Source organism: Corvus kubaryi, unplaced genomic scaffold (genome assembly GCF_017639235.1).
Source record: "Corvus kubaryi isolate FWS band 111438036 unplaced genomic scaffold, C.kubaryi_AGA036_p1.0 135, whole genome shotgun sequence".
NCBI classification, from domain to species: domain Eukaryota; kingdom Metazoa; phylum Chordata; class Aves; order Passeriformes; family Corvidae; genus Corvus; species Corvus kubaryi.
Window position 1 is genome coordinate 1,485,510 of NW_024580669.1, and position 24,759 is coordinate 1,510,268.

General features: G+C 48.1%; 1 protein-coding gene across 5 annotated transcripts in view; it reads left to right on the plus strand.

Annotated features, from left to right (window-relative positions):
• Positions 1–24,759, plus strand: part of PLXNA4 (plexin A4) — a 424,984-nt gene that overhangs the window by 263,389 nt on the left and 136,836 nt on the right. For 4 of the 5 annotated variants that reach the window (XM_042052316.1, XM_042052297.1, XM_042052325.1 and 1 more), the window contains exon 5: positions 15,363–15,463. In XM_042052316.1, coding sequence (XP_041908250.1) covers positions 15,363–15,463 — 101 coding nt within the window. Of the gene's footprint in view, positions 1–15,362; positions 15,464–16,495; positions 18,481–24,759 lie in introns of those variants that run through there. The other variant, XM_042052334.1, reaches the window with a different exon arrangement.

The following is a 24,759-nucleotide window of genomic DNA, read 5'->3' on the forward strand; positions in this document are numbered from 1 at the left end:
CTCTTTCCCAGAGTTTCCAGCATCACAGATGCACTAAATCTGTAATACACTCCAAAATAGCAAAGAATTCAGATTCATGCACTAATATTTGAGGGTGCTGGAATTGCCACAGAATCACAGAATAATTCAGGTTGGAAAAAACCTCTAAGGTCATTGAGTCCAACCATTAACCCAGCACTGCCAAGGCCAACACTCAGCCATGTCCCCAGGTGCCACATCCAGGTGTTTTTTGAACACTTCCAGGGATGTGATTCCATCCCCTGGGCAGCGTGCTCCAATGTCTGACCACCCTTTAAGTCGTTATTTCCCTGTGAATTGTCTTAAAAGCCCGTGCTGCCAACAGCCCACAAAAACTCTGATATAAATCCTCAGGAAAATGATGTGGAAAAGGGAGCCCTAACACAGCAAGCTAATTGCTGGGATGTTTATGCATCAGCAGAATACAAAACACATCTAGGGCGATGAAAAACTTCATCTCTGCTGTCTGTGTGGCTCATCTGGAAGAGGCAATTCATCCTTGTCTGGCAAATATGGCAATTAATGACCCAGTCCCATTACAGGCCTGGTCACTGGGTCAGGCAACTTGTCTTGTGAAATCTGCATCCTGATGGAGAAAATGGAGTTTAAAGCTGAGCGAGACGAAACCCGTCTGCAATAAAAATAATAATAATAATAATGAAAACTTTTCACTTCACATAAAGCCTGTGTGCCTAGCTAAGCTCTTTTCAGCCCGGGCTGACAATTATAGTTGGAACTATTTGGTGACTACTTATAAATTCATGGAATTGAAAGCTAAAAGAGACCGGCGTGATTGTCTAATGCGATCTGCATAACTCAGGTCACAGAGCTCCTCAGGGAGATGTCTGCTCTGAGCCCTCAGCTCAGCAATATTTCATATCTTTTAGGAAAACAAACTGGCTGAGCTAAATGCTTCCAGGGATTCAGAACACGCTTTTCTAAACATCCCCCATTAGCACCAGGCAATCCCACCAGTCCTGGAGCTTCACAACATCCTTGGGAGCTGCAAATAGGAGCTAACTTGTGCTGTGAATAGGAAAAAAAAGCCTGATCCCCATTTATGCCACCTCCCTTCATAAGGAGTGGGCAGAAAGAGTCCTGGGTGGGGTTTGTGTCCATTTCAGAGATGCTTTGGGTGCATGGAGGGAACTGGAGATTAAATAAATTGTGCAGGTGTGGGTCTCTGGCCAGGAAGGGATTTGAGCAGTGCTCCTACGTGGCTTGTGTTCCCTTCTTCCCAGACAATTTCTGTTTCCAAAGGTATAAATAAGATCTTCAGACAGGGAAGGATGTTTGGAGTTGCTGATTCAGGGAGTGATGGCTGAAAAAAGAGATAAGTGTTAAACCTCGCTTTCCCTTCACCTCCTTTTGGGACAAACACCTATAAAATCTGTGTGTCCTCTGGAGAAGATCAAGGAACAGGGGCATGAACTCTTGTGTTTTCCTGAAACACGAGCTAAAAAGGTGACACTGTAACTGCTGGCATTAAAGCAGGACATCTACAGCTCTCCTTAGGTAAAATCCCAGGCAGCTGGAAGGAAACTCTCCTCCTCAGCTATTATTTTGGTGAGATTTGAACCTGATCCTCAGCTGGCTTGATAACACATTCCTAATTTCCTGCTCTCCATAAACGCTGAGGAAACCACTCTCCTGACAGGGTGGGTGAGGGCTTTTCTCCACGCCTGCTGCTGGGTTAATAAACCAGGGGCAGGGATTGCTGCTTCAGAAAGAGGCAGGCTGTAATCCATGGGAAGCAGAGGTGAAATTGCTCCTTCAGGACATCCATTATTGCCATGACGTTGCACCCATGTGGGTAGGAGAGAGACAGACAGACAGATGTCATAGATCCGTAACAGGCTGGGAAAAGCTGTGGTTATAATTTTATGGTTCACCAGTGTGAAATGGAATCTGATAAATAAAAGAAATGTTCCCCACAGCCCCTTTGCTGTGCTGTACAAACCTGACAGGGCTTACAAATGCCATGAGCTGGCTGCCAGGCTGGGGGTGTGAACACACAGGGACGGCTGAGGAGGAGTGGGATTTGGGATCATCAGCGCTTCTGCTGATCCTATGGATGCCACGAGACTGTTGTGACTGGAAGGAGGCCAAACCCAGAACCCAGAGCTCAGGAGAAAGGATATCAGCTCGCTCAGCTTCCCTGCACTTCAGCCAGTCTGTGCATCCGAGGGTTTCTTAGCCAGGCCATGTGTGGCCACAGCAGAATTTAGACAATGGCCAGATTGCTTTTATCAAACCGGTGTCAATTCTCAATGCCAATAAAAGGATGAGTGTGTTTGACCTTTGGGCAGCCACATCAGTGCTAGGCCTAGCTTTCTTCTCATTCCTGATTCTGTTTGTTCCCTGTCCCCTTCCTGAAATGGTCCAAGGAGCACAGGTGAGAAGCTCCAGCCCTGCTGTGTGTTTGCATTGGCTGGAGAAAAGGAGGAGTAAAGAGGAGTAAGGGGGAGGTCACCACTGCTACTGAGATGGGGAAGTCGAGCATCCTGAGCTCTGCAAGGAGACTGCAAACTCTTTGAAGCCACTGGCTTCTTTCTGGGATGAGGGTGAGACATGGATAAGGGGTTCAGTAGGGTCAGCAGTGTCCTGCCAAGAGGCAGAAGTGTCACCTGCTTGTGAGGCAGCCCTGCAGGGAGGTGCTGGGGCTGCCCCAGCAGTGAAGAAGATTTGCTCTCCCAGCTGCTGGAGGTGGAGGGGAGGAGAGAGTCCTTTGAGCTGCACAGGGTGTCTCATGTTTCAGAGGTGCTCTCTGAGCACCTGGCACTGCTCCTTGCTCTCATTGCTGTCCCCTTGCATTACATGCCAAGCACGGCTCCCTGCTTTGTGGCCAGGGACAAAAGGGTATTTGGGGGTTGTATTGGGGGTTTTTTTGGTGAACACTGTGAAATGCACCTGAGCAAATCACCCAGCCCAAATCCTTTTGTAAGGGATGCCCACAAGGGAGGCAGGTGTAACCAGAGCCCCGGAGCCAGCGTGCCTTTGATCTTTGAGGTGGAGGGCTCCTTTAAGGTGCCTTAGCCAGCTAATCCCGCTCTCTTTCAGGGTGCCAGTTTGGGAACCACCTGGATGGAGCTGGTAAGGGCTTTGTGGGGTCTCCTGGGTCTCTGTGCTTTGTGCACAGGCCAGCTGGCAGCGTTGATCATGTAGCCATCCAAAAACATCATCCCCAGCCCCTGTCCCTGCCCCCCTGGACTGCGCTCCTGCTCGGCAGCGGCTTTTGTGAACTCAGGGCTTGGCAGTGAGGAGCTGAAATGGGATCTCCCTGTTTCATACAGCACCAAAGCTGTACCTTGAATGAAATTTGAATAGTCCTCTGCAGGGACAAAAGTTCTGTTCCTCTGCAGAGCCTCATGCCAGCTGTTTTTCCCCAAGAAATCTGGGCGCCAGGTCAGTCTTTCCATAAAAAGGAAGGTGCAGTGGGAGTCTCATCTTTCTGCTTTGGCTGGAGAGAAATGTGAAAAAATTCACCAGAGCACAAATGAAACTAATTGGAGAAATAAGAACCTTGTGTGCTGCTGCACAAGCTCAGGGATGGTGCAGAGGCCTAAATTTAGGGGTGTTACCAGGACTCAGGAGATCTTAACAGCTCCACAGGTTTTCCAATGCCCAGGTTGATCCTGTATAACTTTGGGCTCCTCACCAGGGAATTTAGGTGTAAAGCTACAATAAACAGGCACTTGTTAATGCAAGGCTCTTCTGAGGATGACCTTGCATACCTGAGACCTGAGTTACCCTACATCTAATATTCTGGGGAATTTATTCATAATTTAGGAATATCCAGCCCCCACTCTAATGATTCCTGAGGGCTAGAAGGGGTGATATCAAGAAATATTAAATAAATCTGAAGCTCCTGATTTGAGCCAAATGGCATCTGGGCAGTGTGTTTTTATGAAAAATAGGACATTTTTCAATTTGTGAGGAAAAGGGTGATCCATTCTTGAAGGAAATAATGAAGTTATCTTTGTGGACACCCTGTCTTTACCTTTCCACATGGTGCTTGAGACACCTCTGCAGCCTGTTCCCATTAAAAAAAAGTCCCAAACCCTAAAAATAGCATGAAGAGATCTCTGAAATGGCTTAATACTTGGTAGTTCTCAAAGAGCCTGAGGGTTTTCCTAGTAGTATTCTCCAGGGATAAATATTGGGCCCAAATCTATCGAAAACTTTCATGAATGAGCGGGAGGTTGATATTAAATCCCACAGATAAAATATTCAGTGGAACAACGATTAGATCAGCATTAACCACCACCAGGGCACAGCAGTTGGGTGACTTTGGCTCCCTCAGACAAAACAAATGCAAACCTTGCTGTCTCACAGGAAGGAATCTAGGTCAGGCCGGGAAGTGGGAGACGTGTCTTAGAAAGCAATGGCTGAAATGGGCAAGTGGCTCATCTCTTCACATCCTTCCAAAGGGTTTTTCCTCATCTGGCCTGTTGTAGAAGCAGGCTGACATCATCCTGCACCCTTGGAGGAGTGCAGGAGGGTGGGAGAGAGGAAAAGGACTGAAGACCCACCATTATTTGTAGGAAGTGGGACGGTCTCCACAGAGTTTGAAAAACACCTCAGTGGTGATTTATCAGCAGGAAGACTGAGGAATAACTTGATTAGGATCTCTGAGTATCTTCACAGGGTGAAAACAGCAGGTTAAAGGGCTTTACAACCTAGAAAAGAAAACCAAAATAAAGATCAGTGGTTGGGAGCCAAAGCCTGATGAATTCACCTGAAAATTAAGGTGTGTGCAAGCTTTTTACGGTGTGAGTGATTAACTGCCTTTCCTGGTATCTTCACATCATAATGGGAGGTCTTTCCAAGGTGAGATGCTTTAGCTAAACCCAGATTATCTGGTTCAGCCTAGGAGTAGATGGGCAGTGGCCTGTGATGTACGGGAGGTGAGAACAGATGATGTAGTGGTCCCTTGTGACCTTTAAAGTTATGCATTTATATGATCCCCGAATTAAATATCCTTGAACTTTCATTTTATGGCAAGATGAATGCCTGGGAAAGCTGGGAAAACACGTGGAGTGCTTGCTGCACCAGGTATGCACTTCATGCACTGAAATATGGGCACTGGGATGGAGCAAACCTCACTGCACTCAGCAGGAATTCTTCATTTCAAGCCCCCTTTGTGAGTTAAAACCATACAGAGAGGGAGCTGGGCTTTGCCGGGTTCTTCTTCCCTCTAATTCCACGCCGAAACAAACAGCAGAGATATCTAAAGACAAATGGATGTGCCCCAAAATAGCGGCCTGCATCTCTGCCTGGCTGCTGTCTCTTTTGGCAGCACTAATTACCCCCCAAACCTTGAGGGCTCCCACAGGCGCCAGCTGAGCAGGGAGTGCTGTCTGCTTTTCTCTCCTTTAATAAATTGAGATGTAAATTTAAGGGCTTGGGAAGAGCCTGCTTCGTGTTTTCTCCCTGGATCTTGCTTAACTCTTGAGTGAAACCGTCAGGAAGGCTGCTGGTGGGGAGTGTTCTGGAGAGGCAGAGGCGCTGTGACAGCCCTGAAAGCCCCAATTTTGGGGCTGTGGGTTGGGTTAGTGCGTGTTTGCTCAGGAACAGCTGCAAGCAAATGTTATCACTGCTCTCCCTGCTTCACATCTGAAGATTTTGGGCTGCAGATTAACCAGTGTGACCTCAGAACTCTTCAGCTGATGTTATCACTCTGACTGATGCTGCCTGAGGAGCTCCTGTCAGAGAGATTTGAGGGCACTGCACGGAGAACGAGGTGTAAAAAGAGAGGAGGCAGTGACGGGAGGAGGAAATTTGGAGTGGGGGTGTGTGAGGGTATCTGGGAACGATCCAAATGCCACTTTTTGTGGCAAGAAGTGTGGCCTCTGGGGAGCTGTGTGAAGATCAGCACCACTGCACACCCACTCAGCTAAAAGCAATCAAGTTTTATGAGTTACCTGCCTTCGATAAAACAATCACAGGTCAACCTGATGTGTTGTCTTTGTCACCTGGGATGAGCCCGAGGGACGTGAGCAGCCCTGTGCCTCAAACTGAGAGGTGACACCCTGCTAAAGACAGCAATTTAATAGTTTTTGGTGAGATCAGTGCCTGAGAGCCCAGGCAGGGGACAAGGCGGTGAAGGCTACAGAGATGACCTCAGCCACCTCTTAGCCTCTCCTTTTGCCCAATATTTGGCTACAGAAGCGTAAATAAATGGTTAAAAGAGGAAGAATGAGCACAACTCTGATGAGAAGCGGCTGAGGGAGCTGGGAAAGGGGGTCAACCTGGAGCAAAGGAGGCTCCGGGGGGAGACCTTGTGGCTCTGCACCAGTCCCTGACAGGAGGGGGCAGCCAGGAGGGTTGGGCTCTGCTCCCAGGGAACAGGGACAGGATGAAACAGTCTCCAGTTGTACCAGGGGAGGTTTAGGTTGGATATTAGGGAAAATTTATTCATGGAAAGGGTGGTCAGGCACTGGAAGAGGCTGCCCAGGGCAGTGGTGGAACCACGATCCCTGGAAGTGTTCAAAAGCCGTGTGGATGTGGCACTTGGGGACATGGTCAGTGGTGGCCTTGGCAGTGCTGGGTTGGACTCGATGATTTTAGAGGACTTTTCCAACCTTAATGATGCTGTGATGAGAGGTATGGGGTGGTTTCCATGTGGGAAGTGACTGAAGAAGCAGGAGGTCCTCAGCCTTGAAGGAGGTGAGCTGAGGTGTGTGGAGAGATTGGCAAATTTAGGAATGGCAGGAGGGGATGGATAGGAACCGACTGTTCAACACCTCTGCAAATACAAGAATTACAGGGCATGAAATTAAACTGTTGAAAAATCAAGTCCTGAACAAATGAAAGGAGGTGATTCCTTCAAGCAGTGGGCTCTGGATCTGTGAAAATCCCTGGCAAAGCATGCTGTGGATGCAAAAATCAATGCAATTTCAAGGATAAACCAAAAAAAAAAAAAAGAAAAGAAAGAGCTCTTTGGGTTATGATGGAGAGACAGACAAGATGCAGAAGTTCTCCTAAATGAAAACAACCAAAGGCTGGGCAGCTGCTGGGGACATGAATGTGTTTACCCTGGTCTTATGATTTCCTTGTTGGCTATGACTGAACTGTGATGTGTGGGGTGTTGGTCCCAGCCAGTTCAGCTGGTCCTGTATGGAATTATGGGGGATTTAAAGTCTGATTGTGACTGAAAAAAGAGCATTTATCAGACTGCCACAGTTCCTGTAGCCTGATAGTGCTGGCAGGGATTGTATCCCACACAAGGGAGTTTGATCAACACAGTCCTTCATGAACTGCCTGGGTCAGGAGTGGTGGCCTGGGGAGAGAGGGGAGGCAAAGTTCCTCCAGGGAACTGGATGAGGATGAGAACTTCATAGCCCAGGGAGACATTAAATGTGCAAAGATGGAATTTGTAGTGGTGATAGGATTGAATTGATGGGAATGGACACAACAGGATACCTGAGAGGGCTGCTGAGGAGAACTAATCTATGGGAAGGTGCTCACTGATAGCTGAGGATAAGGAACCCTTCCCACGATGGGCATGTTGGAACCAGATGATCTTTAAGGTCCCTTCCAACCCAAGCCTTTCTCTGATTCTGAGGTGGGAACATCTGGAAAGACAGTGGGACAACACGAGCTGGAAAGTGCCATCACCAGCAGAAACAACTCTTAACTTCTCCCTGTGTGTTTTAACTGTTGAAGTCTCCACCAGGAGCCTTCAAGTGATGCTGGACTTTGACAAACCCATTGCAGTGTCATGCATTCCTTTACAGATCCCAATTAAATCTATATATAGCCTCTTTGGAGCCTGGGTAACAATCTCTCCCTTGCTCAGCAGCCACGCTCCAGTGGCCACAAAGGCACAGGCTCTCATTAAGCCTGGGCTGGCCCTGCATTAATTGTGACATGAGGCTCTTTTTTTGAAGGCTTTTGAACACAAATGTTTAGCCAAACCTCATTTGTTTCACAGTTTACAGGCTGAAACACTTGACCAGGGGATCAAGATTTAGTGTAAACAAGGAAGGGGGGATGTGAAGCTGCCTGGATTCAGCTGGGAGAAATACAGACAGAATGCTGCAGGCAGAGGAAGTTGGTCAGAGCTGATGGTTTGTAGGGTGGGGAAAAGGATGGTTGGGTTCATCAGGTTTGGGTAAAATCCTTTGTCTCTCCTTCCACACCTCTGAGCTGGCAAACTGATTTTTACAAGGCATTCCTAAAAATTTCTCTGCCTTGTGCCAATGGGATGCACCATTGGTATCCCAGCTGAGGAACGGTTTTGCATTCTTGGTAAGGGAAAAATGAGTGGATTCGGAGGAAATCTGAACTGAAACCTCTGAGTGTGTGAAACACTCTCCAACCTCCAGGCTCCCAACCAAGCTCCCAGCAGGATGCTGTGCCCCCTGCTCCTGCTGGAGTGATGTTTTTAGGAAGAGAGTCACTACGGAGAGGAGGAATTCTTTGAAGAAGGGACGGCACGGGGCAGAAGCTGAGCAGTTGTAAAGGGAGAACTGGGAACCTGCCAAGCTTTCAAGAAAAGGACTGAGATAATCTTTGTTACCTGTCTGTTCCTTTGTAAATACAGCCAGAACAGAGAGCAGAGATGAGCTTTGTGTGAAGGCTGTGGGACAGAGAAGATGGGGAAAGGCTCTTGTTCAAACACAGCCCCTGGTAGCACACAAGGGCTTTGGAGTTCTGGAATGGTTTTCTAGCTATAGAACACAGGGAATTTCCTATACCACTCTCCAAGACATTAAAGAAAATATATTTTGTACTGTGACTGGTTGTTCTGGTGCTGCAATTAGGAAGAGGGAAGGTCTGAGCATATTTGGGGATTGTTCTCAGTTTTAAAATTTGAGGAAGAGCAGAAACTTAAGTGTAGCATTGATGTGGGAGTCACCTCACGCAGTGGCTGTGGTGTATCCTGTAAATGTCTCCATCTGACCCGGCTGTCCAGACTCCTTTATATTCAGTGAACAGACACAGGCACATCCAGGGTGTGATTTATCTCATGCCTGCTTGACATCGAAAACAGAGAGCAGACAAATCCTGCCCTGCAAAAGGTCTCTCCTTCAACAGAGCCCAGGTTTCTAGCTTAGAATTAGACTCTGATGCTGCAGACAGAGTTTAGTGAGAAGGCAAAGCCCTCACTTTTCACACCTGACACAACAGAGCTGTTCCCTACAAGCTGCAAGACTGACAGACTTGATGGATCAGAAATGGAGCCCAGCATGGACTAAATAAAAAAACCCTGATTTGGGGGGTTTTCCGAGCCAGCTACAGGGCAGGGTCTTGCCAAGAGACTTATGAAGAGAAGAATGCACTGCAAGGTGTGCAAAGCAAATTTCACTGCTGTAGGAGCAGCAATCTTATCGTGAGAACATCTGATGGGAACTGCCATCACTCAGCCTTACCCCAAAGTTTCCTGGAGCTGTTGCCACAGAGGCTGTGGGCATCAAATCTTTCTATTCCTCTTCTTGCTGTACCTCTGTTGGTGTGAGTGTCGTGTGGTTGTGGCTGGGGATTTGCTCTGGCAGCACCAGAGTGCAAACATCTCTCACCAAAGGTGCCCAGAACAGCTCAGAACAGAGAGGGGAGAGGAGGAGCAGCAGCAAACACACAACTGGAGGTAGGTGGTGAAAATTGGTGAAAATCAGGTAATTTATTCTGCCACACAGCAGGACACTGACCCCCACTTTAATTATTGTGTCATTTGTCCTTGACAGCTACTGCTGCTTCCAATTAACGCTCTTAATTAAAGCCCCCAGCTTCCCAAGGATGTAAGTGTGGATTTACTGGGAATAGGGCTACCATGAAGAGGCAGAGCTTGGGGGTGTCTGATGAGAAATGACATTCCCTGTCCCAGTGGGACTGACAAGTTATTTGCTTATCACACAGGAGTGGCAGGCTGGAATCGAACTCAAATCCTCATCTCCATCCCCACAGGAGCAGCTCCTCTCCCACCAGTTTGAGATCTCCCCGTGTGAGTTCTTTACTCACCAGTGTAAATACTGTGCTTCAGCTCCCTGGGCTTTGCTTTTCCCTGTTCCTGCCTTTTTTTACTGAGTCTGTAGGTCAGGTAATAAGGCACAGGATATCAAACATGACAGAGGAAATCCAAGTCCCTTTGTCCATAATTCGGGCCAAAATAAAATCAGCATCTTGGGATGCTGTGCAGGTGACTGAACACCCTCACTGACTTTGTTCAGGTGCAGAAATGCTTCAGCCTGTGCTTCTTTCAGGTGGGTTTTTTTTTTCCTTCCTCTATTTAATAAACTGTATTGTCATGAACACTCTATTCAGGGCTTTGAAATCAAATAAGCTCCACTCTTAATCTTTCTGCAGTTTTTTGGGGCTGGCTGAGCCTCGAAAGATAGCAGCATTCACAGAACCCACATGGCTTGACAGAGCCACTGTTCAGTGTTTTGGGAATGTATCTTTTGACTGTTGGGAAGGAAATTGGCTACTTAAGATGCCTTTTTGTACATTTAAATTAACTTAGTCCATCAGACTGAATAAATCCTGCTGCTGCATTAACATCCAATTATAACAACAGAGATTGAGCAATGATTCAGGTTTTGACCAGACTGCTGGCAGTTTAAGGGGAAAAAGAAGTAATGTATATTGAAATGAAAAAGTCAAAAATTTGAGCCAAAAAATTGTGACTGAGCACATAGCAGAAGCTTTTGTGAATATATAATGGCAGAAGCAAGAGCCAAATTTCTAACAGGATTAGCTGTTACTGTCTATCAGATCCAAAAAAACTCAATCATTTTGTTTTAAATGACTTTTTGTAACTCATTCATACTAGAAATGGGGAGGGGAAGGGAGGCTGGGAGCTGGAGAATCTGCAATTTGGAATTTAGGCAGGATCAGAGGTGAGGTGGTGTGTGAAACACCCTGAAGGAGCAGTTGAGCTCTGAACCATCCAGCAGTTTGCAGATTTTGCCAGATTTTTAAGATGTTCTTGTGAGCCAGAATCTCGTGAATGATTTCTTTGGGGAGCAGTGAATGAATTTGTTGATGAAGTGAAATATCTCTTCAAATCCTGCTGCAGCCATGGCAGCTGGGCCTGCTCATTGTTCCCTTTCTGCCCTTGAGAAGGACGTGGGATTCACCTTGTCCGACCCTGGCTCTGGGATTGCATCTCACTCTGGATCAGAGATTGTCTGTCCCTCTGCTATGGACAGACCTTAGGAAGCACAGCAGCTCCTGGATGTCCACCAGGTGTGTGGACAGGCATCTGTAGGGACCTCACCTTCATATCTTCAATGTTCCAATGAACCCAAAGCCTAAATACGTTGTACTTAATAACTTGGTGTTCACTGAGCAGGTGTTACCTGAACTTCCTCCTTGAGCTTGCTCAGATGCCATAAACACACACCTTCAGCTACATCCTCCTTCTGCTGCTGAGACCTCACTTTCAGCTTCAGCTCTCCTTGATAAAATGGGGAGATGTGGGGATAGACGCAGGGAATATCCTGAGTTGTCAGGGACCCACAAGGATCATCCAGTCCAGCTCCTGGCCCTGCACAGACACCACAACAATCCCACCCTGTGCATCCGTGAGAGCATTGTCCAAGCACTCCTGGAGCTCTGGGAGCCTTGGGAATGTGCCCATTCCTTGGGGAGCCTGTTCAGTGTCCCACTACCCTCTGGGGCAAGAACATTTTCTTAATATCATGTATTTTCCTAATATATGTGATATAAGCCCTGAGAACAGTAGCAGTCTGTTCTTACATCCATATATTGCTCTGGCACAGTGAGGCCAAAATGTCAGTGAAGCTGTGACCACTGCTGAAAGAGAAATTATCCCAAACTGGCTCCTAATGCCCCAAAATAAAGGACACTTTCCTTTTCTAATCCCTCTGAACTGCTGGTTATATCTGGACAACACTCTCTGGCACGTGGGGGATTCCTGGGGTTGTCCTGTGCAGGGCTAAGAACTGGACTTCAGTGATCCTTGTGGGTCCCTTCCAATTCAGATGTTCCAGGATTCTACGATATTTGCTGCAAAATGTTGAGTCCAGATTCTACTCCCACGAAGGGCCAGAGGTAGGAATCCTCACCAAGGCTGGGAAATAACCTTGAAGAGTTTGTCAGACTTTCCAAGGATGGAGAAGGGGTGGAAGGAATGATCACAGCCTGGTTTGCCGTGGAGACTTCAACCTTCAGAACTGCCTGGCCCCTTCATCCCAGTGAATAATGGAGAGGCTCTGTAAGTGGGAGGCTGCATGGACTTCCCTTTTCCTGATATTTCAGTGGCAGCACAAAAAGCTGGCTGTTCCCTGGAGGGACACAGTCAGCCCCCAAACCCTTCAACTTGGAAAGCTGAGCTGAATTAATTACAATTTATGCTCCAAAAAAGAAAATAAGACCTCTGATGTGCCTTATTTGCTTGATGTTCTTCCTCTTTTCAGCAGACGACCCTTAGGTGGCTTTTCTTTCAGTCGCAGCTCCTTTGTTTTTTGTGCTTTCTTTCTGCATTAATTGGAAGGTCTGACACTTCCTGCCCAAGACATTTATCAGCGTGGTACAGTTTTAATTAATCTCACAATAAAGCTGCTTGAGGTGAACTCGTGAAAGGACTTTTAGGGCAGGGATAATGCACGTGGTGACACGGGACACACTCTGGTGGGATTGACAGGATGTGGGAAGCTCATGGCACATCCCTGTGGTCTCTGGGACAGCAGCACAAGCCAGGCATGCTCCTAAAAACAACACATACCCCACAAAATATACCCAATCACACTGGAAAGAAAACATTTCAGCAAAGATGAGGATCTGGGTTCCCAGTAGGTTCTACCTGCCACTGGAACAAATTTGGATATCCTTTGATGGCAAATTAACTAATAATAATAAAACCTACAGGGACCACCTTTTATCTACTCTCTTTATAGCAATTTGCCAAGAAATTGCAAATTTCAGTCCTCTGGGATTTCTGTCTTGTCCATATATCAGAGCCACAAGTGGATTTTGACTCTGAACATTCAAGCCAGGATCACCAGGTGTTGGAAAAGTTCATGTTCTGATCTAAACTTCTTAACCACGGCTCACTTCTATCAGACAGGTGTTAACTGGCTCAGGAATGAGGTTGGATGGAGCTATCTAGAGCTAATGAGGATAAATCAAGCAGCACCATATGTCAAACTGAGGGTTGTTTGGGTGGGAACTGCAGAGCCAAACCCAACTGTGCTCACAAAATTCTAATTACCAGGTGGGAATTGCATCTTGACTGAGGAATGGCAGATTTAGAGTCTTTCAAAACTAAATTATCTGCTTCTTCTTTGAGTCCTCTGGTGGCCACAGTGCAGACATGGCCAAGCTTGATGTGATTGAGATAAAATAACTCACAATGTATTTTTCTCAGGTGGAACTAAGAGGTGGGAATGGCTGGCATAATAAATTATAATATCTCCACCTTTTGGTGTCTTCTCATAAAGAAAAAGTGTCCCTTTGGAGATTTGGATATGACACAGACTATTGGGTTCAATGAGTTTAATTGGGTGAAACTCTGAGGCATAAAGTTTATACTTCATGAGCAGATGATACCTTCTTGATCATAAGCTTAAGGAAGGTGGAACAACCTCATTCATGGCCAAACCATCTTAATTTTTAAACTTCTTGAAAGAATCATAGAATCTTGGAAAAGACCTCTAAGATCATGAAATTCAACCATTTACTCATCACTGCCAAGGCCACCGTAATTAGAGGAGTTTGAATGACTGGCTCCCTGTTTTGTTCTTATAACTTTTATTGCTCTGTGATCTGTTCTGATTGTGTTTTTATGCTCATGGCAATAGATTCAGTTGAGAAATGTGAGTTTGTGTTGGTTTTTCTTTGAGGATTTTTTTCTCCACGTTCTCACTTTTTCACTAAAGGTTTTCAGTAGCCACAGTTGGTTTCTCTGGGTGGCTTGGCACAGGCAGTGGTGCAATGGTAAATAAACCCCAACGTATTTCTACCTGAAGTTTTCTAAAGCTTCTGCCACTTGCCAGAGGCAAAACTGCACATTTTCAGCTTTTGCTTGTAGACTATCAACTACAATGTGGATTTGTGGGTAGGGGTGAGAAAAACAATTTTTGATACAAGCAGAAAAGGTCTTCATACAGAGCTGGAATTCTGCCTAATATATATTTATATTAAAAAAATTAAATTGCAAAGCCAGTTTTTGGTTGATTTACAGATGCAGCCAGGATAGATCTTAATCTGTCACTTCACAGCTGAAACTCTCCTGAATGTTGTGCCAAGTAAAAAATTGTCCCTGGGATCCAGGTGTATTCCCTCGTCATTTGTCAGGAGTAACTGTTCTGCAGTTTAGAGCTGGCAGTTCTCAGTGGTGTTTCATCAGGATAATACCACATGCTGTCATCTGAGGGAATAAACTCTCCCCGCTGACAGGAACTGGGGTGAAGACACCAGCAATCGACTGGATATTAGAGAGCCTCTCTGAAGCTTATTCAATGGAAAAGGGACCATCAGGTCATTGGGCCCAAATTGTGTGTTTGGCTTCAAAAGCTGTGAGGGGCTCACAAAACCTAAGAAGAATCAAAAGCGCTGGTCTGTGAGACAGGAGGTCAGGCTGGGCAGTCTCTTCAGCCTTTGAAAACTCTCGCTGAAATACTTTAATTAAAAAGGAAAAATAAAAGAAAAATAGATGATAAAATGGGGTATTTTGGCAGTAGACGGGTGTTTCAGGTCCTACTCTAATGCCTTCTGAGCTGCAAAAGCAGGGCTACAGCAAGAAAATACCCAGTCTGGTAGTCTTTTTCATTTTCCTGGTGGGACCAACATCTCCAGGATGGGATAAGTGATGGTTGGAAAGTTGCATGGGCAATGGGGAGTGGAACTAATGCTTTCCAGTGGGAGTGGCAGTGGGGACTGGTGGTGCACGAGGTCATAGGAGGGAGACAAAAACATCACAAGACCTCAGTTCTTACAGGAAGCCAAAAAAGCAACAGAGTCCACAACCAGAGAAATCAATGAGATCCAGGGAGTTTAACTTGCTGCAGAAGATCTCCTGTTGTCCAATCGAAATGAATTAATTTAACTTCAAAGTACCACATCCCCACAGCCTGCCTGATTTGCTGATTCCTGGGAAATCCTGCAAGTGAAGTCATTTGGCAGTGGATGAAGGGCCACAGGGAAAGAGGGAAAGGCCAGAGGGGACATGGACCAGGATCTGGACAGGGACTGCACCAGGCTGAGCTCTGGAGAAAACCATCCACATCCCTCTGCCTGCCCCAGTCCTGCCCAGCCTTGCACAAACGTCCCTGCAGGAGCACAGGCACCAGGGGAAGGGGGCAGGAAGGGTGGCACCTCCATCAAGCCATTCTGAGCCCTGTGAGAAGCCTGACAGGTTGTCTCCTTTCCTCCTGCAGCTCACCAGGGTGCCCGTGGAGTCGTGCAGCCAGTACGAGACCTGCAGCGAGTGCCTGGGCTCGGGAGATCCCCACTGCGGATGGTGTGTCCTTCACAACACGTGAGTACCTGCTGGGGTTCGTCACTGTCCCATCCCTGCCTGTCCCCATCACCTGCCCTCGTAGTAACACAGGTAGAGGGGCAAAATGCTCTCTCAATCCCTGGCTGAGTCAGGTACCTCCAAAAAGGTCTCTGGGACTTGCTGGGGGGGGAATTTGTTTAACTGAGAAAGGATTTTTTTGGAAGACAAGGGGAAAGAAGGGTAGTAGAGGCTGGACAGAGCTTCTCCACCACTCTATCCACAGTTTGCTGACTGCACCAGGAAAGCACCTGTCCAGCCTGATGTGCTTTGAATACAGCCCTCTAGCAGCTCTTCTCTGGTGGACATTTTCCTGGTGGTTTCCATTCCTTAAGGGAATTTGACTCTGACCAGTAGCCTTTGTCTCAGCACCTCCAGCTTTCCGCTGCTGCGCTGAACCTCTCCTCTTTTGGACTTGTGATCTCCATCGCCCTTAGAGAGGAATCAGATCCCTCTAAACAACATGGGATCCACTCCAAGGTAGTTTTCATTGGGACATTATGGTTTAACAGGCCAAGCAAGGACCTCATTTCACTATTCCATTACTTTCTTGTTCTGGTTTATCCCCTGCCTCACAAGCAGCACTGGATCCCGGTGTCCTCAGGACTGGGGTATCAGTTCATTGGCTTTGTTTTCCATAGGCTGTTTAATGATGCCATTGATCTTGAAGTTGCCTCTCTGCAGCCTTTCTCTGAGTTATCTCCTCCTGCAGAGAGCCCTCTGCCCAAGCTGTGGAGAGGGAGGTGTCAGCTTGGCTGAGCTCCTGGCTCTGAGTGGCAGGGAGGTCTCATTTGCCGAGCCCCTCGCAGCAGAGACGGTGGCTGGGAAGTGCAGTGGGTCTGTCCAACCCAAGCCTCCAGCTGAGAGAGGCTCTGCAGGGTGCTGTCACTCCAAGCCTCCCGGTGTCCTTGGCAGCCTTGGAGGGTTTTTCTAATGGGCCCTGCTCTTGCAGTGTGTTGGTCTTCTCCCTCTGAGTTCACCTGAATTCCTCTTGTTGCATTGCAAACTCTCCAGGTGGAGACAGGGATTCGGCTGAAGTGATAGACTTTGTTACCTCTGCTTCCTGGAACAGAAAGGAACAAACCTGGACCATATTCCAACCTTCTGTCGATGCTCTGAATGCTCTGCTTCTGTCAGCTTGTGTGACCCTCATCCAAAACCATGGCAGTCTGCTTAATTTCAAATCAGATCTGGGGGATTCATCCCAAAACACATCGAAAATGTGGCTCATGCTCTGGAATTGCTCAAGAGGACCTTGGCAAACCAGTCCTGAGTTGTGGTGTGGTGGGCAAGAGCCCAGAAAACTTTCATCCTGCTGACCTGAGGATATTTCTATTTGATATAGAGCTTTATAGTGTGTTCCCATCCCATCTTATCCTGCATCCATCCTCCAGGACACCGTGTGTTTGCTGTCAGTGAAGGGACAGCACAGACATGTGCAAGCAGCACAGGAAAGTGTGAATTTGTTCATTGATTGTACCACAACAATGCTGGATATTTCATCTCCTTCCATCCAGGGTCAAGCAATCAATACATGCAGCAATAAATTCCCAAAAGGATAGAAAAGGGGCAGAGACAACTGCAGAGCGTGCAGCAGCTCATCCTGAGGAGTATTGGAAATGGAATGGAGGGTGGTGGGTGGGGTTGGCAGCATCGACTTGGTTAAAACAAAAAATCCCTGTGCAGGCTCGATCCTTGAGGGAGAGGTGTGGCTGGGATCTGGACCTGGCTGATGGCAGCATCCCCGTGCCCTCCTCCCTCTGGCCACTTAACCTCTGTTTCCTTATCTGGAAAAGAGAAACACCTCTTATTTACGTACCTTGCAGTGGGGTCACTGAGGTTAATTCCCTGTGGGGTTTTCTGCAAGCACTTTGAAGGCAAATGTTATCAAAGCCCACTTCAAGTCTGTTGCTTCCCTCTAGTTTTCCTTGGTGTTAAGAAATCTGATTTTCAGTCCTAGTTTGGGAGGGGTTTTCAGTGCAGCTGCAGGTGTCCCAGAAGGGTCTCAGTTTTCCTCATCCTTTTGGGCAGCCCTGAGAGCAAAGAAGCTAATTACATCCCACTCAACAAGTTTTGGCTGCGCAGTATATTCAGGGTAAGGATACTGGAATACTGAGCCTCTGATTAGAAATTTCTGCACATCAGAACCCCTTAAGATTCATTAACAGCCTTTTCCTCAAGTGGGATATGTCATCAACAACTCCTGCATGAGGATCCCTGGGGAAACATGCCATAAACATTTCCCCTCCTGGCTGCTAACCCTTTCCCCTTCCCTCCCAGCCAGGAATCCCAGGGGATTCCCAGTGCAGGGCTGAATCCAGTGATGTGGGAGCTTGTGGAAGGCATCGAGGAGGCAGTTGGGCTGTGCAAGAATTGGGAACCAGATTTGTGGGCAAAGCCACACTGTTCCCTCACCCTCCTCCAGTATAAACGATCCAGAGGAAGAGAGGTGGACTGGGAGACAGGTGGAAACTGCCCAATGGGTTACAGCATCTGTTTTTTTGTTTCTCCCGTGCACACCTCTCTTATTTTGGGATTTTCCCTCCATGGGCTGATGTAACCCCTCTTCCCCAGAGCCCCATTTCCAACTATCCTCAGCTCCCACCACCAGAGAGGTCCAGGGACAGCTCCCCATCCATTTTCCCGGCGGAGCTGGGCTGTCTGCACCGAGGGCGGCATGCCAGGGCTTGGGAATCGATTTCTACAGCTCTGCTGTCCTAACCTTACACCGAGAAACTCAAGTCCTCTGAGAGAGAGGCAGACAGACCCACAGACGGCTGCAGGAGAGAGGGGGGGAGGATTGATTGGCTTCTGCCCCGAGAAGACGAGCTGATACAGAGCAGGTCACCGGAGCTTTTCATCTCTGTATCTTTACCCCGATCTTTACCCCCTCCCTTTCCCAGCTCTGCTCCCTCCCGGGCTCTGCTCAGGTCTCTTTAGGCAGCCGTGAATCATTTACTTGGTGTAAGCTCAAAATGTGGCACTCGGTGGCTGCGGGGGTCTCCCGGGGAGGGAGAGGGGCTGGGGTGGGAGCAGCAGGGAGGGAGCAGGCTGCCAAGCCACGAGCTGGCACTCGGGACTGCTGCAAGGTCACAGCAATGTCAGCAGCCTGAATGGGGGCTGTGGAGAGGGGTGAGAGAAAAGTGAAGTTTTCTGCAACCCTGGAATGAATTCAGCAGCTTCCTCCTGTGTCAGATGCATCCCTGTCCAAAGATGCCACCCAAATTTGACCACCCTTCTAATCCCCTTGGAAGGTTACTCCTGTCTCATCCATACCCAAACTGGAAGCCCCCTTTTCCTTCTTTCCCAACAATAGTTCAAGCTCTTTATCCCCAGAGGAGGGATAAACCTTCTCAACTGAAAGAGCTCTCCCTAATTCTGGATTGGATATTGAGGAGGAATTCTTCCCTGTGAGGGTGGTGAGGCCCTGGCACAGGTTGCCCAGAGAAGCTGTGGCTGCCCCTGGATCCCTGGGAGCATCCAAGGCCAGGATGGACAGGGCTTGGAGCAACCTGGGACAGTGGAAGTTGTCCCTGCCCATGGCAGGGGGTGGAATTGGATGATTTTGAGGGTCCCTTCCAACCAAACCCCTCTGTTATTCTATGCACATTTACAGGTCCATGTGCACGTGGTCCCCACATGGGTTTTCAGCTCTGCACAGCATCCCTGGGTTGTGTTTAACACCCCAGCTGCCATAAGAAAGGAAATTTAGGGCAGAAAAGCAGCATCCCTATAGAGAAAGGCAACCTTCTATTAAAGGGAAATCCCCTGCTGGGTGCATAGGGACCCATCCCAGGCTCTGCTGTGTTAGTGCCACTCCTAAATGTTCTCCTTGCTGCCTCATTTCATCCTCATGCAACGTCCATCTAATTCCAACAGGAATAGCTGAACACACACAAGCTGTCCTTAAGGGAGGATGCACCCCCAGGCACCAGCCTCCCTCTGCTCTGGAATCTGCCCTTGCAGGTCTGGGGACTCCTTGGCTGGCAGGTCATTAATTGCAATCAGAGAGGGAAACAGTCCCATTTTCTGGGAGAACTTGTGATATTTCAAAACTTTTTTTCTTTCCACCAGCTCACGGTGGCCAACTATTTTTTTAATAAGAAATGTTCTTGAAAGCTGTTCTGGAAGGGACTGATTCCATTTAGTAATTGAAGAATGATTCATTTAGACTTCGGAAGTTCTTGTTTTGGGATTTGGTTTCAGTTTTTAGCAAATTGCTTGAGATTTCAAAATAAAAAGTCATTCTGAAAGGAAGCATTAGTTTTCTACTTTTATTTTTTCATTAGAATGAAACATTTGGGCATCTGTGATTTCTTTCTCCCCCCAGAAGTCTTTACCAGCCCTGCAGACTGAGCAAAGCAGTCAACAAGCGCTGTTGGTTTAGAGGAGCTGACATTTGCTGCGGAGGGAAGAGGGATTGTTTAGGCATCTCCAGTCTGTCCTGTGTGGAGACATTGGAGCCAGGAGCTGGCTCTGCTCCCTGCACTCCTCTGCTCAGCTCTGAGGAGCTACTCATGTCCTCTGTGTGTCCTTCTGGCAGCCGGAGCCTCCCCAAGGCACCCGAGCTGGCTCTGTTGGCTTTGCAGGGCACGTGCCAGCAGATCCTGCTACTCCTGAACCTTGGGAATAGGATCCAGTGGCCTTCTGCAGGCATCCTCACCCCATGGAAGAAGCAATGACATAAGACTCCCACATCTGAGCCATACCAGTCCCTTTCCTGGATCCCTTTGGCTCTGGGTTAGTCAAGGGATGGCCAAACTCTCCCACACACAATTCCTCAGGTGGAGCTGGCCTGGATTAACTGGATCCCTGCTGCTTTGAGACACCTCAGAACGCATAGGAGAAATTTTTGGTTTCCCAACAAAAAACCAGCTCTGTTCAAGGGGTTTTATGCCATCCTCTGGCAGAAGACACCTACCCCCGTGTCTGGGGAGTGACCCTCCACATCCTCCTGCTCTCCACCTCCTCCCATCCACCACAGCCACTTGTGTGGGCAACTCGTACACCCCGAAATTACAACTCTCTTTCCTAACACAATATGAAGAAAAAAAAAAAACATTTAAGCAAGCTGTTTTCTAGTGATTACTGTGGAGGGGGAGGGAGGTTTGTTATCCACCCTCAGACTCGTTGCCAGACCAGGAGAAAAAAAGGGAAAAGTTCCAAAGTGCAGCTCGCGGTGCCTGGGCTCAGCAGGTAACCCGATGCGCTGCCTCTGGCAGAGCTCATTGATCGGCCCTGGCTTTAACTCTCTTGGTCAAAGTCTTTTGAGCCACCAGAGAGTCTCGGGTAACCTCAGCTGCCTACACAGGCTGCAATAAGACCTTTCTTGAAGGGTCTTTTCCTTGCTTGACTTTCTGCCGTCTGAAAGCCCGTGACTCTTTCAGGCTGAGGGGTTTTGTTCTTTCTTTTCCCCTTCTCCTCCTTGTTTTTCCTTCCCAGTCTTTTCCTCCAGTGCTGCTTCTGGAAGGGGCTGTGTTGGTCAGGCTTGCAGGAGGTTGAAATATCACACCCAGTCCTGGGCCACTCTGAGCTTTAACAGTGAGAAAAGAGGGTTTTACTGACTCTTGCAGGGCTCTGTGCTCCTGTAAATGCTCAGCTGTCCCTGCCTTATTCTCCCTGTGCTGTTTTGTCCCAAGGTGCAAACTGGAGTCCCTCCAATTAGGCAGCAATTTAGAAGGTGTTTTGCACTTGCCTGGAATGATGAAAAATTCATAGAACCAGGGAATATCCTGGGTTGGAAGGGACCCATATGGATCATCGAACTCCAGCTCCTGGCCCTGCACAGGACAGCCCCATAAATCACAGCAGATCCCTGAGAGCGTTTTCCAAACTCTGTTACTGAACTCTGACAGGGTTGGGGTAGTCACCACATTCCTGGGGAGCCTTTCCCAGTTCCTGACCACCCTCTGGCTCTCACAGTCATGGCTGGGGCCGTTTTTATAGGAAAATCTTTCTCTATCCTTTCCTGCCTTAACATTATCCTGCTATGGGGAAGCTCTTGAAGCCTTCAGACACCTGGGAGTCCTGTCAAAGGTACGTGATAATTGTCCTAATCTTCCTGAGGATGGAGCAGCCACATGGAGAACATGGTTTCCAGCTCCAACCCTGTTTTTCCTCAGAAATCTGTACCCAGCTGGGCTGTGCCTCCCCATCAAAAAGGAGGCTCAGAGCTACTTCAGCTGTTAAGTTCAACACCCTGGTGTGTCCGAGGTGTTTGTGGCCATTTCTCACTGCAAAGGAGATTTCCAGTTCCGTGCTGCTGCATGATGGGGAGAAAAACATAAATGCTGGGAGGGAAAGTAATTCCAGGAAATCTGAAATCTTTAATTTGGTTTGAAAGTCTCCAGTCATTTGCTTGGCAGTCAGTGGTGGCAAAGGCAGGAGTGAATGAGCTCTCAGGATGTCTTGGTTTGACTCCTCCCGGGTCACAGCTGGCCTGAGAAGCCCTTCCACCTGATAGCAAGGGAAGGTGGAGTCATCCTCCCTCAACTGGCCTTGGCATGGAGCGATTCCCACTTCTTCCCAGGCAGTTATGGAAACTGGAATGGGCGTTTTGGAGGGAAGCACAGCATCGGGGCATCAAAGCATCCTGCCCTGAGCCCAGGGAACCTCTGATCTGCCTGCTGAGGTACAGCTAAAGTACCCATCCTTTCACACCTTTGGAGACAAGGAAATAGCCCTAAATGTGACAGCTCTGCAGTGGCCTTTTGAAATGAGATTGGGGCTCTTAGCTCGGGGAGGAGGAGGAAATTCTCAGGACAGGGAGCCGTGGCTATTGATGGTGACAAAGCCCCAGGTGAATAGGAGGCTCCTGGGAATCCTGTTTCTCTACAGATAACATTGAATCAACCTCGCTAAGCCGATCCCCAGTCCTGGAGAACTGACCCATCGCCGCATCCATTCCCTAAATGCCATCGTGTCCCTCTCGGGAGTACTTTTCCTGCTCTGCTGTGCTGAGCAGTGCAGGGCAGAGCTGTGCCCTTCACAGGTTGATTGTCTCGGTGGCTGTACCTGCCTGAGGCAACTCAGGGACAGCACTGGGCACTGTGGGCCATAAGACGCAGGCGTGTGGTAAATGTGTTTTGATAACAACCTTTTCTTTGATTAGCTTATTTTGCCAGAGGGCAGTGGGGAGGGGTGGGAAGACAATTAGTTTGTGCAGTGGGTTCCAGCAGAAGCTTTCTCCTCGTGCAGCCCTGTGAGTTTGGTGTCCTACTTGGGATTTGTCTCCATCACAGGAACATTGGTAGCTCAGGTTTAGCGTTGCAGAAAGTTCAGCAGGGGAAGGTCTCTGGGTGGAATATCTGCATATCCCACAGGAGATACCTAGGGAACAGGGACAGGGATAAGCTGTATGGCCACCCTGAGCAGCCTTAAAAATCTTAAAAATCAGGTGTGCACTGGAGCTGAGATGCAAAGTTACAGGGACTGTCACAGGGAAGGAGTATTCCCTGACTTAAACTGCAACACAGATGATGACAGAGCCAGCAGGGCGATTCAGCCCTCAAGAAACAGCAAAAAAAGGAATAATCAGGTGCTTAAACACCTGATTATTATTATATTATAAAAGGAGACTTTGAATTATAGGTGGTTTTGTTTACACAAGGAATTCGATTCTGTGGCTCATCCCTGCTGTGCTGCAGCTGGAGCACCTCAGGTATGAGACAGTCACCTGGGGCTGACAAATATGACACAGAGTCTACTTTTCTTCTGGAGGATAAGATGGGGGCCTGAGGACATCCCCAGTGACTTTAGACCTCTGTATAATGGCAACAAAAAAGAGCCTAACCCCAGCTTGGGACGTTATCCCCTCACAAATTCTCAGGATGGACAAAATTCCACGGGTTTTACAACGTGACCAGTCTCACTCCTCCCGTGGATTTTAAAGTCCTCCAACGCCCCAGTTTGCAATAAAGCAGGGCTAGGCTTTGCTGCAAGGCTGTGGCACTCAGCGAGTGTCAGGGAATATGGATGGCTCAGGGAACTGTCTCAGTCTCTGGGCTGTTTGTAGGGAATCGCTCTCTTTTAGGGAATCTGTCTTGCTGTCAGGTGCTCCCCGGTGCCTCTGCAGCCAATGAGCTGCCAATAAGGGAAAATGGCACATCAAACGAGCCCTCCCCAGGCTGGGGGAACATCAGCCTTGCGCTGCCACTGCTGCTTCTGTGGCATTTCATCAGCCTCCACCTGCGACAAGTCCCGGAAGGGAATGGAGCAGGAGAGGATCGGGGAGAAATTCATCCTAAAGAAAAGCACAGCAAACCTTTAAGGTGTGTCTTTATCCAGACTCATTCTCTCCATGGATCTGCACACACTCCTGCCCATAAACACAGGCCATCGGAGAATCATTTTTGTGGGAAGAATCCTTAAAATCTCATCTCATTCCAACACTGCCATGGGCAGGGACAACTCCCACTGTCTCAGGGTGCTCCAAGCCCCGTCCAGCCTGGCCTTGGACACTTCCAGGGATCCAGGGGCAGCCACAGCTTCTCTGGGCACCCTAAGCCAGGGCCTCACCACCCTCACAGGGAAGAATTCCTTTCTCCTATCTTCTGTTGCACATTGCCACATTCAGTGACCTGCTGCCAAATCTCCCCATGTGCCACCAGCACATCTGTCCCCAGCCCTTTACTCTCCCTATTGCTCCCACATCCCCCTGCACTCCATCCCTCAAGCAGAGGTGCAGAGGTAGATCCTTTCCACTTTGACTTCTGTACCAGAGAGATTTTATCTTTTTTCTTTTTTTTTGTAATTTTTGGGTACTTTTGGATACAAGAATTTGGTATTTTTGGAACAGTCTCCACAGGGAAGCAGTCACAGCATAAAGTCTGCCAGAGTTCAGGAAGTGTTTGGGCAACGTTCTCAGGCACAGGGTGGGATTTTTGGGGTGTCCTGTGCGGGACCAGGAGTTGGACTCAGTGATCTTTGTGGGTCCCTTCCAACTCAAGATTCCTGTCCCAGCAGAACTGTGGTCCTGGAGGGAGGTTCTGAGAGTTCACAGGAGCTACTGAGCTTGAAGCTGATTCTCTCATCTGGCAGTGGGGCTTTATTTTGGGGGGGATCCTCCCTGATTTGCTCTAAGCACACTCTTCTCCCTAACACCAGCAACATCTGCATTTCTTTTGTTTGGTGAGTGGCTCTGAGAAACTCACTGTCCTGTTTTCTTGAACATCTTGTCTTCCATGATTTTCCACTTCAGATATGGATGCAAGAAACCAGGATATTCAAATAAAACATGTTTTCTTGCCATCCTCTGTAGGGGAGGCCAAATTCCCAGT